At 36.4% G+C, this 21,255-nt stretch overlaps 1 protein-coding gene across 8 annotated transcripts in view; it reads left to right on the plus strand.

Annotated features, from left to right (window-relative positions):
- Nucleotides 1–21,255, plus strand: part of SYT1 (synaptotagmin 1) — a 608,049-nt gene that overhangs the window by 439,706 nt on the left and 147,088 nt on the right. For 5 of the 8 annotated variants that reach the window (XM_061415607.1, XM_061415611.1, XM_061415612.1 and 2 more), the window contains 3 exons: nt 5,692–5,814; nt 10,055–10,222; nt 13,337–13,504. In XM_061415607.1, coding sequence (XP_061271591.1) covers nt 5,692–5,814; nt 10,055–10,222; nt 13,337–13,504 — 459 coding nt within the window. The remainder of the gene's footprint in view (nt 1–5,691; nt 5,815–10,054; nt 10,223–13,336; nt 13,505–21,255) is intronic. The other 3 variants (XM_061415614.1, XM_061415613.1, XM_061415615.1) reach the window with 1 other exon arrangement.

Genomic DNA, 21,255 nt, shown 5'->3' on the forward strand with positions numbered 1-21,255 from the left:
ACATCTTTTTAACATTATCACGGTTCATAATCACCATTAAATACTGAGTCTTATAGCTATTTGTCACACATGATGAAAGCTACCATCCCTATGCAGTCATCCAGCTCAGTGATGAGTGCTTTAGGAACAATGAGTTATACAAGAGAAGGAAGAGAATGATGAATTGGATCTAAAGAACAGGGTAGAATTTTAAGGCAAAACCCTTATTCTTCCACTTAAGGAGAGTTAGAGCCATAACGCAGGTTATAAAATCCATCTGCCTGAGTTATTTTCCCAAGGCTAAGGACTTCTCCTTGACACTAGCAGTCCCCAGCCTTTCTGGCACCAGGGGACAGTTTTGTGGAAGACAATTTTTCCATGGATGGGGATGAGGAGGGTTCAGGCAGTACTGTGAGCGATGTGGAGCAGCAGATGAAACTTTGCTCAGTAGCCACTCACCTCCTGCTCTGCGGTCTGGTCAGTGGCCCAGGGTTGGGGACCTCTGCTTTATACAGTTGTCTATTTTTCCTAGACTAGATGATTTGGTTGAGAATAAAGTCTGCTATTAATAGTTATAATAATTAAATGCCCCTTCACTTCTCTTTTGGAATCATATTCATTTTGGAATATTTCTAAAGAACACTTATTTCATATAAAAAGTAAATGTAAAGATTTTTCAAAGATAATACTTTGAGTTACCACTGTTTCCCTTCAAATAAATCAAAATTTCTATTTATTCCCTAATAGCAACATATATAGGTAGTTTTATAAATTCTCCTTATAGTATTACTATTAATTATACTCTTAAATATGTGTATCCCCTTAAGAATAATTTAGTTAAGGAGGGCCTTTATAGTACACTTTCATAGTTCTCCACACAGTCAGGACACTAATCCCTCTCCCCAGCTTGAGTTTTCAACACTTTTCTCAAAGACACAGTAATGTCTCTTGAAAACGATTTCACAAAGGCTCATTTTCGAACTTTTGCTTGGTTTCAGAGCTATAGAAGGAACACAATACTTGCATTCCCATTCAGAGAGCTTCAATCTGAGCTCAGTATCAAAGGTTACGTTTTTCTCAAAGTTTCTAACCACAGCCAGAGGAGCCCAGGCACCGATATTCAACCACAGATGTCTAAGGATTTTTCTTTTTGGCTAATTTGTTACATAGAAGCTGGAGTTTTAAATCATGTCTTGCTTATTTCATCATTTTGTGTAACCAGCAGGACTTGATAGATTTCTTTAGACAACGTATTTGGGAGATGAAATGTAGTAAAAATCTAGATGGACATGGATGGTCTGAGTAATTTGTATGTGGATTTCATCTGTATCTATGAAACAAACTGGAAATATAATACTATCATTTTCATATCTTCAATAAAATTCAAATGTGGTTTTCATGTATGCTAGAATTAACAGTTAAAAGCACTAAATAATGTTAAATGATTACTACATCCTTTCTTCCTAGGACAATAAATTTGTATTTTTCTTTGTGGAATTTGTTCTGTAGGATCTAAGACTGTAATTTATAGCATAGTAGCGGTGTTTATTACCCCTGTTATGACATGGATAAATGACCAAGATCTCAAAAACAGTAAATACAGAGAACCGATGGTTATTTTTCATTGCTCACCAAGTCTTTTGGATGAGAGGGGAAGAGAAATGAGTCAAATAAGAAAATACTAGGAAGTCATTGATAGTATAGCAGTCTACTATCACAATATAGCATTTAGAATTTCAACAATCCAAAAGGTGTTTTTTAATCATTTTAAGTAGATCATTTTGGGTACTAGGATTTTATAGGTTTTATTTTAACTTATGACCAATAAAATGTACAGAAGAAATTATACTCTGAGCGAGCGAAAATAGGCCCCATTGGTAAACAGTTATATAATAATAGCTTATGCTACTTTTTAAGGAGATAAAAGTAACCAATCGATTTCTATCATTTTTTCAAAAGAAAGGATAAAGCATCAGAACAAAATGTACATATTTTAAGATGCTATGTCATGTGGTGATCATCTGATCATCCAAGTTCAAAATAGCATAAACAAGGTTAAATTATTCTTTACTTACATTTTCAAGCAATTTTAGACAAAATACTGACATAAACATGAGGCAAGCAATAGTGATAACCCATGGCTCTTCATATCTAGAAAGTAGACAGGTGTAAGAGGCATTTTAGATATGCTTTCTTAAGATACCTAAGCTCTAGGAGAAATCAGTACGTTTTTACCATTTCATTCCAAATAAGAATGCATATAAATTCAAAGCTCAATAATCATGACTATGTCTCTATGATAAGATTTTATAACCAAGGAAGAATTTTTAAATATTCTGCAATGACAACAAAATGGTGATGATAGATAGTATTTTTATACAGCAAAGGATATATATTTAAAGGTTTTTAATGGTTTAAAACTTAAAAGCACTAAAAATACAGAGGGGCAATATCAGCTTGCAAAGTCTGAGGTCTGGAGAGGTCATTTCTCCATGGTTTTTACTACTGTGTGTGGATATTTAAATTTTTATTTCTTCCTTCTATGTCCTCCCTATCTGTGTTGTGTCTCATGACTGTTCGGGACTGTCCCTTGCGGTAGGTTTCCTCTCCTATTAGACATCCCTAAGTCAATGCTCAGATACATTTAGTGGCGTGGCAGCTGGGGCTCCACAGCTGAGGGTGTACCATTCTGACACACATCAAAAGGCTGAACTAAATTGATTTTTTTTTTTTAAGATAAAGGGTTCTCATTTTAAACATTACTAACTGATTAAAGAGAACAGTATTAGAAAGCTCAAGTTTTAATCGATGGGCACAGAAAGAAAATTCAGTGTCTTATGCTCCCTTTTTAGTGTCCCTTATCAATTCCAAGTCTGAACAGTTTAACTTAGCATGGACAAAGCACCTTCTGACAGTTTATCCAAGTACAACTAAGCACCTTATGAATGTTGAATCAAGCCAGAAGCATACGCACTAAAGTTTTGCAATTAAAACAAAATCTTTTTCCCAACACAGTTTTTTCTAGTACAGTTTATCAACCTCTGAGAACTTCTGGGCTTATATGCCTTTTCCTCTGCATTTTGTTAGGGGTTGGGGGTAGGGACTATTTGCTCTTTAGATATTATAATAGCTACTGATTTAATAGGTCTCAATTTAATGTAAAGGTACAGAAATTGTCTTGCTTAAGCTCAGCCTTTGGCACAAGAATAGACTTAATCACATCAGAGATGAACAGTGACACTGAGAAATTATCAAAAATTTAGCCCTATTTCATGCAGAGTAATTGCAGAGATGGTCTTGCACCTTTTATTAGGGTAAAAACCACTTAGGGAAAAGGAGATTTAATATCTCAACCCTTTCAAATTACACTGAGCTGAAATATGATACGTAAATTGTCAGTTCCGAAAGAGAATTTGAAAAAGTATTTTAATCCATGAAATTTTTTATGTTTATGGTAGAATAGTGTGAAGATTTTTTTCAGGCAAAAAACTGCATTAAGTAGTTTGCCATTCAAAAAATTAAAGTCTTACAGGAAGCAAATTACCTACATTGCCATTTTCTGAACACATATTTTCACAGTGTTAAAGACCTATACACAGCTGAGGTTTTGAAAAGGCAATGTGGGTTCACTGCTTCAAGTCCTCCAATTAAACTCAGTAGTCTTTTCTTTTCACTTTACTATTATTTTTCTATTAGCAACACCTTCAAGCTAAAAGGTTAATTTTTAAATAATTATGTTGTTCTCCTGCCTTGGGCTATTGGTAAATCAACATTTTACTATTCAAGGAGACAACGAAGTATAAACTTCCAAATAAAATGCGGTATGGCTAACCAGTTCTGAAAGGTTTCTGCACAGATGTAATAATGGCAATTTTCCAAAGTCATTGTAGGCTCCTGAAATGTTTCAGGAAGCACAAAATGGGAAGCATCTCTGACTACAGTTCGGCTCTCTGTTTATGCGATCTTTCCACCCGAATGAGTTCTAGTAAGATGATGCCAAGTCTGATTTTTAGGATCAAATTAGAGTTAGATAAGTAGAGCCCAATTGCAAAGTCTTGTCAGTTCGGAGATTGAGGTTGCTGTTTTGAGGCATCACTGCAGGTCTCTGTATAAATGGATAAGTGAACAGAAACCTTTCTCTGAGCAGAGAAAAAAGGCTATATAATCTGGGACAGAAGTGGGGAGATTGGTGGTAGACCTGTGGTCCAGTAACTCTGAAGCCTTTCTGAAGCCTGGTTATACTTCTTGCATTTGAGTTCTACAAGAGTTCTCAGATATAATTTGATCACTGACAAGAGTTTAGATTTTTTTTTCACATTGTCAGAGATATTAAGCAGCCCACCACTCATATGTCTTATCTGCGATTTTGTTAGATTCTTCCGTCACACACACAAGGCAATGAAAACGCCATAACCAAAACCTAGGAGAGAATACTCGCCAATATAACAGCAGAAAGATTGAGTCTCTACAGATATCTAAGTGGCAAACAACAGAGCAGAAAAATTAGCAAAGAGTATGTTATACAGGCAGTCCCCAGAAGAAAAAATACAAATGGTTCATGTAAAGATTTTTAAAGTTTTCAACCTCAATAGTGTTCAGGAAAATGTAACACTGTATCATTTTTCACTTTGAATAATTACTTATGGATTTCTAATTATCTTTTCTAATTCTTTAAAGCAATGAGAATGCACACTCCTAGAAACAGAACTTCTAATATTTATAATCTTTACAGCCTATGACTTTTTGAGTAAAATTTTTACACGTATTGGGAAAATACATTATATATTTTTTAAATAAAGGGAACATATGCATGAATTTTATGAAATTATGAGCTTTCTAGTATTTCCATTTACATCACACTTAAGTTTTAGGTTATAAGGAACATTCAACTGGTCCAAACTGAGTTTTGAGAATTTTATGCCATGATTTTTGCTTGTTACCACAAAATTAGTTTTTATACAAAGTTCAGTTTGACAAAATTGCAAACATAATTCCTTTTACCTTTTGGTATCAAATAGACCCATAAATCAATTTAATTCAGCCTAGCTTTCTGTGGAGCTGTTATAAAAATAAAACAGTAAACTTAAAATGGAACTGGAGTAGATTTTTCTCTAAACATGCATTTGCTGGTGGCATGTTTCTTTTTTCCTCTTTTTCCATAACCACTGTAAATGTATATGAAAGACATAAGAAATTACGATTTTTCTAAGAATAACTTAGTCAACTATCTTTTTCATAGGAAGCAAGGCAAGAAAAGTCCACACATTTCATATAAATTACTCCACTGCATGTAACAAGGGTGTTTTACATGGTGCTTAGCGTAGATCTCTTTAAACTACATGAATGTGAAAACTGGCCTGGTTAACAGCATGTTTATCACACCTCAGAAAGAAGCGATTTTATCAGAGTCAAATATAATACCAAGTTGACATTTTCTTTGCAACAACTTTACATTTTTTGCTTGCAATATTCTGAGGGGCTTTTTCCATTGCTTCCATGTTGCTTGCTGATTGGGGGGAAAATTCCTTGCACAAATGGAATTTTTAAAAATATGTCAGCAGCAGATGTGAATGTGTGTCAGACAAATGGAGATTCCTGCATCTCAGTGCTTGCTTCTGACAGCTTGGAAGTGTTAACCACAGGCCCAGTGTCATTTGGGTTCGATGAAAATTCACTTGAATTCACATATGATCCCCCTTCCCTTGCTTATAGGCCCTGAAGGATGATGATGCTGAAACCGGATTGACTGATGGTGAAGAGAAAGAAGAACCCAAAGAAGAAGAGAAACTGGGAAAACTTCAGTACTCACTGGATTATGATTTCCAGAATAACCAGGTCCGAGGGGGAAAATGTCTTGTAATTCCATTACATTTTCTGAAATACCAACCAGAAACTGAAACAAGATACTTCTTAAAACATTTCATTTGCTACAAGGGGAAAATGCAATTATCGAAGCTATTGATGAAATCATTTCTAAGTACAGGTGGTCTCCCACTTGCTAATTTAACTTCTGGTAATTAGAATCCACAGGGTTCAGCCCATTACATCTAGTATAGCACTTTCAGCAGGCAGGCAGAATACAAATTACCTTGAAGCCATCTGACTGATTCTGAGAGTTCCTAGGCATAGATCCCTCAGCCTGAGCTACAACGATCTTGTTCAGAATTCATGGATTTAGCTTCAAATAGGGCAAGTTAGACCATCAATTAAGCCAAAGTTTTGAAAAAAAAATTTAACTGCTTGATAAGGAATCAAGGATTTAAAAATCGGCTTTCCATGAGTTTCATTTCCTTCTATGACACCGGGTAGAACTCCTGGCACGAATCAGTTAACAGCTCCAGAAAAGTAGAAAGACCCGCTACTGAATTCTAGTGCCTTTGCATGCATCCCAAAAAGTAACAACGAAATAAAAGTGAAGTGAAAGTGAAGTCGTTCAGTCATGTCCGACTCTTTGCCACCCCATGGATTGTAGCCTACCAGGTTCCTCCGTCCATGGGATTTTCCAAGCAAGAATACTGGAGTGGGTTACTATTTCCTTCTCCAGGAGATCTTCCTAACCCAGGGGTTGAACCCAGGTCTCCCGCATGGTAGGCCGACGCTTTACCCTCTGAGCCACCATACAAGTTGTGTCAAAAACAGACCTTCCGGCTTTAAAAGTCGTGAAGTGCCACCAAGATGAATGATAATATTAGCTGCTGCTGCTGCTAAGTCACTTCAGTCATGTCCGACTCTGTGTGACCCCATAGACAGCAGCCCACCAGGCTCCCCCGTCCCTAGGATTCTCCAGGCAAGAACACTGGAGTGGGTTGCCATTTCCTTCTCCAATGCATGAAAGTGAAAAGTGAAAGTGAAGTTGCTCAGTTGTGTCCGACTCTTAGCGACCCCATGGACTGCAGCCTACCAGGTTCCTCCATCCATGGGATTTTCCAGGCAAGAGTACTGGAGTGGGGTGCCATCACCTTCTCCAGATAATATTAGCTAGTTTTTATTAACTCCCTGTTTTCATGGTACCCCAAAGATAAATGTTTAAAAAGAAAAATCTCTTTACCTAAAAAGACCTTCTAGGATCCATGACTTTGATAATGACATCCCTTTACCTTCTCAAGTATTCAAGAAATTTTAAAAATTAGATAAGAATTAGCTGAGTTAGAGATCAGGTTCTTAAGAATCTTTAAGACAGTTCTTTTTCAACTAGGGTAGCTTTAAATCTCTCCAGTTTGTTTTAAATCTCTCTGGTTTGATCAGTTCACTGATCTTTCAGGGTGGGAAAGAACTTGATAGATGTAAATACAGTTACTACCTAACTGTAGCATGTGTTAATTATGTCCAATTTGATGAGAAGTAAATGATAAATAAATCAAACACGAAAAGTCAGCTTTGGTAACTAATGTCCAAAGTCAGTAATACTGTGAGCTCTAAGTAATGGCAGAAATTCTGGGCTTTATTTAGTTCACATAACATCTTTACTTTTTGAAGTGTCCAGAGGATTCCTTACAAAGAATGTATTGATATGCATGGTCATATTATAAATAATTGCATTTAATTAGCTTCATTAAAGTCCTAGTTCGTTATTTTATCCTACTTTCCAGAAAGCTGCATGTTGGTTACAGATACAGCCTTGTAAGTATGGATTTATACAGAATTATAGGTACACTGTTTCTACTTAAGTAAATAGGGCATTTTAGGTTATTTTTATCATTTATACCATGATTTTATTATCAGGGGTTGGTTAAGAGCAAAACTGCCTATTATTTATAAATTCTAGGGAAGGTCAAGGTCAGCAAATGTTATCTGAACACAAAACATCTTTTGCAGAAATATAGGCAGCTTCCCTTGTGAATCAGCTGGTAAAGAATCTGCCTGCAATGTGGGAGACCTGGGTTCAATCCTTGGGTTGGGAAGATCCCCTGGAGAAGGGAACAGCTACTTACTCCAGTATTCGGGCCTAGAGAATTCCATGGACTGTATAGTCCATGGGGTCGCAAAGAGTCGGACACAACTGAGCGACTTTCACTCACTCACTCTCACTCAAACTGCTTTTATATATGTATCCAACATTTTTCTACGAATTAATTCTACTTTCATATTTTTCAGTAGAAATCTAGGCATACCTCATCCTCGTTAGTCATAATTTTGAAACTCCTACATTGGTTTTGAGTATTATAAGTAACATTTTATAAAGTAATATTTTTAAGAATATAGCACTGAAAAAAAAAGAATATAGAATTGAATTTTTTTTACTCAAACATGATGCAAATGTATTTATTCTCTTTCTAGCAAACACATTTTAGGAGGTATTTCATTCTGAGCATCTATAATATTCTACCTGATAAAATTTAATATTCTGTATTTATTTTTCTGAATGTTCTCAGCTAATCTGATTTATAAAATGATTCCTGTGAGTCATGGGACATAAAGTCTGAGACTTTTTGTAGATAAGGCTGTAATCAAATATACACACTTGCTTACCAAAACTAAAAGACAATCCTTAAAGTCCCCTAAGAAGCTTTCACGGTGGAGAAAAATGTGATGTTTATCTCTCAAGCAGAAGCCAGAGGGGAGCTGGAAGAAGTAATTGCACCTCTTATCAACAAAATGCCCCCAAACCTTCCAAGTATAGATGATCAAGTTTAAAAGACTTTAGGCTCTATCACTAGTTCTTTCCCTGCCCCAAGAAAAAGTATTGCAAAAAGAGAGAAGGAGAGAATATAATCTCGCTTATTCACATTGCTAACCAAAAGCAAATTCCAAATACCAACTTGGCAAATCAAGAGACAAACTGTTTGCTTTACTAATCATGTCTTTATAAGCTTATGTCTATTTGAGCCATTCTTTGACCATCTGTCTGTGTTTTGTATACTTACAATCCAGCATTATTATTGCTACTGTTGTATGAAGATGTCACAAAGATACTGAAACATTAAAATGGAAATAACAATCTTTAAGGGTATTGGTCCAGATTAAAAATTGAGCCAACGGGCCAAAGTGCACTTATGCACACAATGGATCAATTTTGTAAAAAGTTTCTGTGACTCTTTTTTTAAGAGGTGAATTGCTTTTCCACCCTATTGGTTGACAAAAGTACAGTCTCAAAATTTCAGACCCCATTCGAAGATGTGAAAGCTATACATTCTGCATTTTCTGAATAGTATATGCCTTGAATAACAATAAGAGTCTACTTTTGTTTCCCATACGAATCTCAACCAGTCTGTTGACACAGCATGACTGATGGCAGAGCATCAGAACAGACCGCTCACACCTTCTGTTTCCTTTGCAAAAACATGAACAATGCCAGTCAACACTCACATTTATAATAAGAAATAGGAATGTATCACTGAGAAAAATCAGATGTGAAGAAATGCAGAGATTTCTGCTGTATTTGAATAAAATCAGACAGTCACTTAGCATTAAAACCATAACTGTAATCTCCCCTTCTTTTAGATGAAGCTGAAATTATTTTTCTTTGACCCTATGTCCTATATTTAAATACAGAATTTAATATATAATAATTATTTTACTCTAAGTTAAAACAAGAAGTAGCTAGCATACAAGTAAAGGTCAAATATGATAGAAACTTGGAGATCTTATTTTTATCTCAAAAAGCTACCCAATTTCTAAGAAATTTCTATTTAGCTGGTCTGAAGCGTTGGTTCAAAATAAAATTTTCCTGCTTTATAATTACAGGCTTGTGATTGTTTAACAACTTATTTCCACTTACAAATCACACTCTGGTAAGAAAAATAATACACAAGGGCTTTTAGCAACTGGGAAGTTATTTGATTGCAACCCTTTTGCAAATATGAATTCCATATTTAAATGTAATCAGCAACCTTTTAAAAAGCCTCTTTTGTGTTTAAAACCAGGCTTCCTAGAGCCTGCGTCTGTCATCATTGAGTTTCTGAAGTCTGAGTATATCATTTCATTTGCCTTCTGTGTTCAGCTTCTTAAGAGAATAGAAGTTTATCAAAAGCAAAGAAGAAAAGAGCAATCACAATATGCAGCCTTGTGAACAAATCAATCTTTTCCAACATGTTTACCAATGCCAATGTTGGCCGTCTCCTGCCTCTCCTTTCAGCTGCTGGTAGGAATCATCCAGGCTGCCGAGTTGCCCGCCCTGGACATGGGGGGCACCTCTGATCCCTATGTGAAGGTTTTTCTGCTGCCCGATAAAAAGAAGAAATTTGAGACAAAAGTCCACCGAAAGACCCTTAATCCTGTCTTCAACGAGCAATTTACTTTCAAGGTATTTTTTGTGTGTGTATTTACTGTTGAACTTTTTCTGTTGTTTTAGAGAACAGACCAGTCTCATCCTGACACATACAGACATGTGCACATGACCACTTTCAGAGATTCACAAGTGATTCTACTCAGAATATTCATAATTCTTATTTTCAATGTAATGAGGACTCTATTAGGCATTTAAATTTGATCCAAATAGGATTCAGCTCAGCTATTTCAGAATAGAGTGTGGACTGGCATAGAACACGGATGTCAATTGTATCCAAAAAGTGAGTTCAGCTTCCCGTGTGTCCATGGAACTGAACGTTTCCCCCTCTCTAAAATAAAGCCAAAAGATTATAGGCTTTTCCCAGGTTTCCAAGTTTTGAAAACCAATCACAACCACAGAATAAAGTAAGCTGTCCAACATTATTTCAAATGATACAAATAGGTATTACTCTCATTGCAAAATTCTTTGTGTACAGGGCCAATTTGAGTATTTGAAAACATTCTAAATCCATAAATAAAAAGAATAGAAGCCTATTTTTTTTCCATCTGTAGCATTTTTCCTTTCCTCTTGGCTCTTCCCTGATGTTCTTCATCTTGTTGAGACACCTCAATTAACAAACAATAACAAAGAGGAATTCTGGCCCCAGAATAACAGGAAAAGGTAGCTGGCGGGCTTCAGGCATCTCCGTATGTACAAGCTCTGTAGTTCTCCACCTGAAGTCATGCATAAAAACAGTCTCTTGGTTGGTATCTTTAACATATGAAAATTTTTAATGCGTTCCTTAAAACAATACATGTCTGTGAATATGCCAGCAGGCAGACTCAGAATCACTCACCTACCAGCCAGCCTTACCGATAGCACTCACTGCATGTCAACAAACATCCTAAATCAACGGATGAAACTTCAGGTGTGAGTCATTCTCGTGAACCTCGCTTCTAGTTTTCTAAGAGTACTGACTTTCTACTCACTCTAAAATTTGAGTTTGTAAGACAAGAAAAATCCCTCATGTGTTGTCAGCAATCCTATTTAAAATCTACACGTTTCTAAACCAAGACAGTTAATGTAGAGTAGCTTTAGAAACATTCTGAAACTACTCAGTTTAAGAAAAACTAATCATTGGGATCAATATGCCACAGAACGTACAATGAAAACAAAACAAAACAAAAATATTGCAAAAGGTAATCACAATCATTCTATTTGACTCTGTGTGGATCCTAATTTAGGTCAGTAGTTTCTAGCCACTGTTTAGCCAGCACATTCTTAAATTACTTGAAATATTGTGGGGCTTTGTTTTAAGTTATCTATATGCTATTTCTTTTTTAAAATGTGTCCTGCTAATAATTTCTAGTAATGTCTATAACTTCAGGAGATTTTGAAATTGCCTATAAAATTTAATCAGGTTCCATTTCATTTTAGGAGAGTTGATCACGTCATAAATCAAGCCAAAGTACAATGTATTTTCATACATTTAAAAAATACACCACTGTTTCTAGAGAACTAGCCAGTTTCTCCTTTTAGGCCTTGTAGATTATGCATCTTAAATGGAAGCAAAATAGTTTAAAGGGGATTGGCTTTAAAATTGAGTTCAAATCCACTGAAAATGAACTTGACATGCCCCAAATGAAATGCTCTTTTTCTCCACGACAAATGCCCACTTGAAAGAGCTACTTATCATTCAAACAATAAATATTTATTAAGTATCTGCTGTGTGCCAGCACTGTGCTAAATGCTTTACATGTATTCATTTGGCCTCAACCAGCTCCCGTGAAATAGACACTGTTTTCATCATTCTAGGTTTATTTACTTGTCCCAGGCCCTTCAGCTGGAAGAGGGGGAAACCCAGTCTTGGACCTGTCTGACCTCCAGCTCAGGCTTTTGACTAATGTCATTTTGTACAATCACCAACAAATCTAGACAAATTTCAGAAATAAGATACAATTCTCAAGAGTTCATTGAGAACTCTTGAGAGTTCTCTACTCTAAAATTAATTTCTTTCTTTCAAAGTCATCTCTTTGGAAGGGTTTACTTTTTCATTCTAAAGTGGAAAATGGGTTATACCTAGTTTTTAATCATAGTATTTTAACCCAATTCCTAATAGATGACAAATGATAGAAAACAAAAGCTCTTTGGAAAAAAACAAAATTTCTTGTATATATACAGTCAAAAATTCTTCCTTCTCCTTTCCTTCTTAATATACGGAATTAATTGAGAAATGCTTGCTGGAGCATAAGACAACTATTTACACTGATAAAATAATAACAAGTGTCTGAAAATTGATGAAACCTTCAATACAAGTCTAAACAATTTCTTAATTAGGCATTTCTTCCCAGTTACTGAAGTGTAGCTTCCTTGGAATTGCCCTGCTTTCTCTGAATATTAAAAATGTCACTAATAAACATCCCAGCCCAGAGCATCTGTCCCAGATATTTTTGAACAGCTGGAGAATTCATCAGTTTTTGGCCTTTTGCCCCTGTTCATCCTAAAGAGTGTCATTCCTAAGAATGAACTTCAAGATCTAGATTATAATGAATCTGATATTCAAAACATCAATTTTCTAGTCAGCTCCTGTCAATCAGTAAATTATTTTAAGGAATAGGGGAGGCACCTTGTGAATTTCATTCCAATCCTTACGGACTCCTAGCATGTCTTCTCATTAAGCGCTGTTTCATTAAACTATAGCATCCAAATGGCCTCAAAGAGTTAATAGAACTTTTGAAATAACTACCCCTGAGTAAGCTGTCCCCTGACAATCTAACTTAACAATGACAACAAAACATTCTTCAAGAAAAAGTTCCTTATATAGTCAAGTGCAATCAGCTTGGTTTATTCCTGTTTTACTCTTGAAATATTTCTAGCATGACTAATAGCAGGAGCCATTATTAATAACACTAACAGCTTCTAGAACTTTGGGAGAAAGTGATAAATCACTGTGGTAAGCCCTCGCTTTCACCCAAGTAATTTAAGCCCCAAGTAGTTAGTCAAATGATTCAATTTAAGGGGGAAAAAGCGCTACTTTTCTCCCTATTCTGTTTATCCAACATAAATATTAAAATTAAACACTATGCAAAAGTAACACATTTTAAGCATTTTTTTGTCACCAGATATTTTATCCTGGTCTTTTGTATTTAGGTGCCATATTCGGAATTGGGTGGCAAAACTCTGGTGATGGCCGTCTATGATTTTGATCGCTTCTCGAAGCATGACATCATTGGGGAATTTAAAGTCCCCATGAACACGGTGGATTTCGGTCACGTAACTGAGGAGTGGCGTGATCTGCAAAGTGCAGAGAAGGAAGAGGTAAGAAAAACATTAGCATTTCTAATATGACAAGCTGGACTCGCCAGTTGCTACTCTCAAACTAACCTACTGAGAGATGGTGGGCTGGTGTGAGTAATGTGGGCCTCCAGCTGCTGACAGCTGGCAAAATAGGGTCAGAGGATTGCATAACCTCGTTAAAAAGTATGCAGGTCCACTGAATCTTATTTGAAGGAAAATAGAGATTTGTGCAGGTCTTGGATCATTCCCTGGAGCCAGACACACATACACACACATGTGCTTCTTTAAAAAGACAGTGAAAAAGTCATCTTATCCTTTGTATTTTTCTACAAAGATTTTGTTTTCTACACAGGTTATGTAGCTATTAAATAGAAATGAAATGGCACTTTTTCGTTGATTATTTCTGCATATCACAGACAGGTCATTGTTTCTCCTAAAAATTTCAGAGCACAATAAAACATCAAATAAAATGCACAAAGGTGGATAGATATTAAGTCCATTTTTTAAATGACTCATTTTTATAGTATTCTTCACATTGTTTTTCCCCAGTTTTATAGGTTAGCCCAGGATTTTCCTGTGATTTAAAAACGGGAAATTCAATATCCTTAGTGCATTTAAACTTCTCTATGATTATGCTGTGCCAGTCTAACACTAGCGTTTTTCTCTGCTAGTGTCTCAACAGGCCAATACCAGGAAAGCAAACAACTCTTAGCTTCCCTTAATTGCTAAAGCAACTCCTTTCCCAACCATTTTTTTGTTCCTAATATAGTCTATAATTACCCAAGGGATTTCAACTGCCTTTGTCATTTAGGATCCCTAGACCCCATGGATTTTGTAAGGTTTGGTCACTTTGGGGCCACCAGGGAAATCAGAAAGCAAGCCAAGCCTTCAGAGAAACTCAGCCAAGACCATAACCTGGGAATCCTTTCGATCTAAGGTTTCTGTGACCATTACTATTACTCAGTAAGGGTTTAGAACAGTTTGTTTACTACCGTTCTGAAATTGAATTTTATTAGTGCTCTAAAATAATTTCTTGGTTGGACAAAAGAAGTCAAAATTAAGTTCTGCTTTTTCTTTGAAAGGAAATATACATAACTTACCCAAAGAAGTTAGTCAAAATTAGATTCCTGGATACTGAAATACATTGAGCCCCACTGTGGATAGAACCACCCAAGGATAATATTGAGTTTTTAAGTTTTATAACTTTAATAAGTTGTTCTTCCAGATGAGTACACCAATATCTATTTTAATATCCAATATATGTGACATTTACTCAATTGGACATAATGTTTCTAATCATTTAACAAAGTAGTGAGCTTTTCATTGAATTTTTATCTTTTACTGGCATATTTGACTTTGTGTAAATTCCTTGTTCAGTTCAGTCGCTCAGTCGTGTCCAACTCTTTACAACCCCATGGACTGCAGCAGGCCAGTCCTTCCTGTCCATCACCAGCTCCCAGAGTTTACTAAAACTCATGTCTATCTAGTCGGTGATGCCATCCAACCTCTCATCCTCTGTCGTCCCCTTCTCCTCCTGCCTTCAATCTTTCCCAGCAGCAGAGTTTTTTCCAATGAGTCAGTTCTTTGCATCAAGTACCTGAACTATCGGAGTTTTAGCTTTAGGATCAGTCGTTCCAATGAATATTCAGTACTGATTTCCTTTAGGATGGACTGGTTGGATCTCCTTGCAGTCCAAGGGACCCTCAAGAGTCTTCTCCAACACCACAGTTCAAAAGCATCAATTCTTTGGCTCTCAGTTTTCTTTAGAGTCCAACTCTCACATCCATACATGACTACTGGAAAAACCATAGCTTTCACTAGATGGACTTTTGTTGACAAAGTAATGTCTCTGCTTTTTAATATGCTGTCTAAGTTGGTCATAACTTTTCTTCCAAGAAGAATGTGTCTTTTAATTTCATGGCTGCAGTCACCATCTGCGGTGATTTTGGAGCCCCCCAAAATAAAGTCTGTCACTGTTTCCACTGTTTCCCCAACAATTTGCCATGAAGTGAAGGAACCAGATGCCATGATCTTAAGTTTTCTGAATGCTGAGTTTTAAGCCAACTTTTTCACTCTCTTCTTTCACTTTCATCAAGAGGCTTTTTAGTTCCTCTTCACTTTCTGCCATAAGGGTGGTGTCACCTGCAAATCTGAGGTTATTGATATTTTTCCTGGCGATCTTGATTCCAGCTTGTGCTTCCTCCAGCCCAGTGTTTCTCATGATGTACTCTGCATAGAAGTTAAATAAGCAAGGTGACAATATACAGCCTTGACGTACTCCTTTCCTGATTTGGAACAAGTCTGTTGTTCCATGTCTGGTTCTAACTGTTGCTTCCTGACCTGCATACAAATTTCTCAAGAGGCAGATCAGGTGGTCTGGTATTCCCATCCCTTTCAGAATTTTCCACAGTTTATTGTGATCCACATAATCAAAGGCTTTGGCATAGTCAATAAAGCAGAAACAGATGTTTTTCTGGAACTCTCTTGCTTTTTCAATGATCCAGTGGATGTTGGCAATTTGATCTCTGGTTCCTCTGCCTTTTCTAAAGCCAGCTTGAACATCTGGAAGTTCATGGTTCACATACGGTTCATGTAAATTCCTTGTGGCCAGGGCTAAAATGGGACCATTAGTATTCATTAACTGATAGGTTTTTGTTAATTGATTATTGGTCGGCTTTTTGGTGAGTCCCAGAGGTGACCCACTTGTGCTTCACAAGTCTCCTGTCCAGAGTGCATGGCTCATGTCTCTTCCTCTACCTGGTCATGTCAAGTGATATGGGATTCCAAGACCATACCCCACCAGGTCTCTGAAAAATTGGTAAATATTTTTGTGTGAATTAGGAAATGTAAGCCATTCAACCATTATCTTCTTTTTTAAAATTCTTTGAATATGGGCAGAGTTTGAGACTTGACACTAAGCTGACAGGTTTGACTCTAAAATTTCCAACTTTAGGTAGATTACCCAAAAAGAATCACATTTTTATTCTCACCCTTGACTTGCCTGTTCTCTGTTTCTTTCATAACTTTTTTCCTCCATGGCTTCTCTCCCTGTAGAAGATGGTTTTGTCATTCAACGTATTCAAAATGACTCGTTATGAAGATGTTTATTATGTACTGCTGTATTCCTGGGACTATGCCAAGTGGTTTAAAAAAAAAAAAGTGAAAAGGGTGGATACCGTTCCTGCTTTCATGGAGTTCGGTATTGTCTCATTTTCCTCCCTCATTTTAATCTTTGCCTTGCTTATTGCTAGCTAGACTAAATTCTGTAAAAGTTTTGCCTTTAAGATCAAACACTCCTAGGTTTCAGTCCTGATCGATACATTTACTAGATCCGAATCCTTAGACAAGTCACTTATGTGCTCTAAAGTTCAGTATTTTTTTAATCTAGAAAGTGGTCTAACATTATCTTGTAGATTAAGTAGGATAGAGTATAACGTGGCTAGCATGGGGCCTGGTATTTGATATGTTCAGTAAGCAAGCGATCTCCCATTTTTTCTTCCTACCCAATCTTTTTGGTGTCCTTTCCTTCTTAAGCTTTCATCTCCCTATTTGTTCTCCACTCTTTCCTCTATCAGAGAAGGCAATGTTACCCCACTCCAGTACTCTGGCCTGGAAAATCCCATGGATGCAGGAGCCTGGTAGGCTGCAGTCCATGGGGTCGCTAGGAGTCAGACACGACTGAGCGACTTAGCAGCAGCAGCAGCTTTCCTCTATATGTATTTCTCTATTCTTTTTCTCACTGCCACTGTACTTATTGAATATCTCTGGAAGTTTTTAATGGGAAATAATTCTACAGCTGTATTTTTAAGCTCTGGAGTCTTTCCTCTTTGGGAATAATGATTTTTGGTTTTCAGTTGAGTAACTGTTTCCTTTTCTCATGATATAGGAAACCTTATAAAGCAGATATCTAGCTTACAGAGTATCTCTGGATGACTAGATTCAGATATAAACTTTCTCTTAATAAATGAAATAAGATTCCAATTACATTTTATGTCTAAAGAATTACTTATTCTCATTGATACGTGCTCTCTTTTCATGTTACTGTTCATTATTTAGAGAAAAGTAAAGTAGGATGAATAAATGAAAGTCTTAGATTAACTTTAGTTCTCATTATTTCAAACAAATTTTTTTGCATTTTATATGAGCAATTTTGTTTAAGATTTTTTGTTTTGCTTTCCTCTAAAGTATTAAATCTTATTTTTTAATATCATAATGAGTGAAAGACACCAAAGAGAGACAGAAAAAGGAATTCAAGAAACAGATTTGGAATCTATTGAATAGAAACTGAACTGCTGTTCATAATAGTCTGTTCAAGAAGAGACTTGGATTTAAATGGGTTAATTATAACCCAGTAGAATCTAGCCCCGAGATAGAAGGGGATAGGCTTTTGTTGTTGAAAGTAAATGTCATAAGATGATGAAGCAATTATGTAAATTAAAGAATTACGTGTTCATTATGTAAGTGAAAAAATTAATGTGTTATTTTAGTAAGCAATTAAATGTGTAAGCAATTTGGGGGAAAAAAATGGAAAGGAGCCTTATCTGAAAGTTACTAAGCACATGTTTGAAGCACAGGGGCTGTTGCAAAGGTGAATTGTGCCAGAAGAGCCTCAACATGCACACAACTCCCATTGTTAAGATTCTAGCTCCTGGAGAAAACCTCTCTGCTAAAGTTTCCATTCCGACTTGATTAACGTTTCTCTAATTAACATGATCCAAGTCCCCTTATTAGTAGGTTAGGCTCACTTGCCTTTTTTTTTTTTTTTGACTGATCACCCACTGTCCCACCTCCCATAGATGAAAAGGGAATCTGACCTTGCAAGACAGCTAAGCCTTTCTCTTGTTTTTGTCTCTTTAAAACAGAAATCCTTTGAGTTTTAAGAGACACTTACACATAAAACCATTGTCTTAATTTTCCCCCTTCTCAAGTTAAGGCCTCAAAAATCATCCTTTATAATCAGTATATACAGTTCTTCCATTTGCAAAAGGTTTCTAACATGTATAGCCTCTGACTGCCTGATGAATTTGAAATTTTTTTCATTCTAATCATTCAAGAAATATTTATTTATGCCACCCACAAGTCAAACCTGAAGCCAACCTTATAACATTTGGAAAAACCCATTCATTTAGCATTTTCACTTAATTACTTCAAATGTTATGATCAATAGCTTATGATTCCATTTTCTTTTTTTAATAAATTTTATTCATGATTATTGTAAAAACTGTATCAGTCCTGTACCCCAGCATCAGGGACATCTTCAAGGCATTTAGACTCCTTATTTTAGCATGTACTCCTAGTTTTTTATCCATATGCCTTTCACTGCATGTGTGCATGCTGAGTCGCTGCAGTCATATCTGACTCTTTGTGACCCTTTGGGCCATAGCCCACCAGGCTCCCTGCATGGGATTCTCCAGGAAAGAATACTGGAGGGGATGGTCCTCCATGGCATCCCAGGGATGGAACCAGAGTCTCTTACATCTCCTGCATCGGCAGGCAGGTCCTTTACCACTGGTACCACCAGGGAAGCCCATGCCTTCCACCACTGCTTTTTAACCCCTAAAAATGGCATAAGATGCCAGCAAAATGCAACGGACCCCTTTGTTTTTGAAGAAGACTGTCTCATAACTTGACCAGTGCAATTTTGTCTCCATTAGAGGATGTTCATCACCTCTGCTTTGTGTAGAATTCATTAAAGAGTGATTTTTAAATGAGATTCTGTAATCTAGTACAAATGGAAAAAAAATTGATTGCTGAATTAAAACAAGTTGGGACATAATTTAATTAGTACCCAAGCAGAAGGAAAGAGAAACTACTTTAGTGCCTTAATAGAAAATCAATTTGGCAAGAAAATTTCACATTTTTAAGCCTAATTAGAAAAACATTTACTTCACAAAAAAGCATTTCGAGATTACAGATTCAATCAAAAAGCCAAGCTTTTTTTTAAGCTTATACAAATTACTTGATATTCCTTTGAAATGGGCTCAGGTCATTATTCCTTAAGCATCTCTTTTGCCTAAGGATCATGCTGTTTCTAAGTATATTTTGCAGTCAGATAGTAACTTACGCCCTCCAAGAACGCCTGCACAACACATCAATGCCCTGAGCAGAAATTCTTATAAAAGATTAACTGCAGGAACTTTAATATGAAAGCCAGGAAGAGTCTTCCTTGTCACTCACAATCTATCACAGAAAGGCCACAAAGATACTCATTTTGACCCATAACATTCCAGGGAGGTGTACTTATTTGTATGTGTTACTTATTCATTGTCTTTCCCCACTGGATTGTAAACAACCATGTCTGCTGTTCCCAACTGTGAAACCAAGTTTGATCACAGAGGCAAGCACACAGTAGGTGTAATTTTAAATGAATGAATGAGGCAGAGGAGTTTATTATACCATGAGAGATATTTCAGAACTCTCATTTTAAAGTCCATGTTGTAATAACTATCTTATGTTACAAATGAAGTCTAAAGTATTCTGAAAACCTGTCAACAAAATATCTTAGTACCGAACGATGAGAATGATTTAGTATCCTTTCGCTTTTTGGATCATTTTCTATCAAAGGCGGGCAGAATAGAAACTTAGCAAAATCATTCTTATTGTTTTGTTGATGGCCATGAAAATAATGGCTTTCTCTCACTAATTTTTGGGGAGGATGGAGGTAAAGTCTTATTCAGAATCTCCTTTCTCTATATAACTTTTTTTTCCTATAACCTTTTTATCCAGTTTCCATGATGCATGGAAAGCTTGTGGCTTAGCTTAATTTAACTTTTATTTAAGGCTAAGATTTAGTTAAAGCTCTGATTTAAGTCTCTGCTAGCAACATGGAAATTTACTCAGAGGGAAATGGGAAGGAATCAGTTCCAAGGAGAAGTCCAAGAATATGAACAAAATCTATGTTAACTGTATCTAGATTATTTGTTTCCAGTCAAATTTATAACTTAATATGTTACATTTAGACCATATTTTAGTGTACTTAGTATCTCTGCGTCCACCTGTGGTACTTTCCCTTTAAATTAGCATAGAGGTAGAGTTGCATTTGACTTTTTGAAATGTCTTTGGCCATAGCTGCGGTTTACTTGCCTCTGAGTTTTCAGTCAGAATTGTAATCACCAATTATAACTGTGTTGCTGTGCATAATAATTATTGTCAAGCTTCATGATGTGGTTTCTAAAATCATCATAGGAAAGAGCAGATCACTTGAAATATCCCTCTAGTGTGTAGGACTGTAATTTGATTGCCTTTCTAGTTAAAAGGACTTTTCAGGCACAAAATGGATGAAACTAAATTCTCACTTCACTGAGACTCCAAATGAAAATTTGATATCATTTGTCAACAGAAATAAAAGTGTGAGAACTGTGAGTTTCAATTTTATTGGGGGATTTACTGAGGACTATAGCCCCAGAGCCAGCCTCTGAGAGAGCTCTGAGGAACTCTGGGGTGGGAGACTTAAGGGGAGAGGTTAGTATATATGTGATTTTGATGAATGGGGTCTGTGCCATTAGATACATCTCTGTAGAAGGTTGCTGCTAACCACGAAGGACAGATATCTTGTTTTTCAGTCACTAATTCGTGTTCAACTCTTCGCGGCCCCATGGACTGCAGCATGCCAGGCTTCTCTGTCCTTCACTATCTCCCTGATTGCTCAAATTCATGTCCCTTGAGTCAGTGATGCCATCCAGCCATCTCATTCTCTGTTGTCCCCTTCTCCTCCTGCCCTCAGTCTTTCCCAGCATCAGGGTCTTTTTCAATGAGTCAGCTCTTCGCATCAG

The sequence above is a fragment of the Bos javanicus genome, chromosome 5, assembly GCF_032452875.1.
Source record: "Bos javanicus breed banteng chromosome 5, ARS-OSU_banteng_1.0, whole genome shotgun sequence".
NCBI classification, from domain to species: domain Eukaryota; kingdom Metazoa; phylum Chordata; class Mammalia; order Artiodactyla; family Bovidae; genus Bos; species Bos javanicus.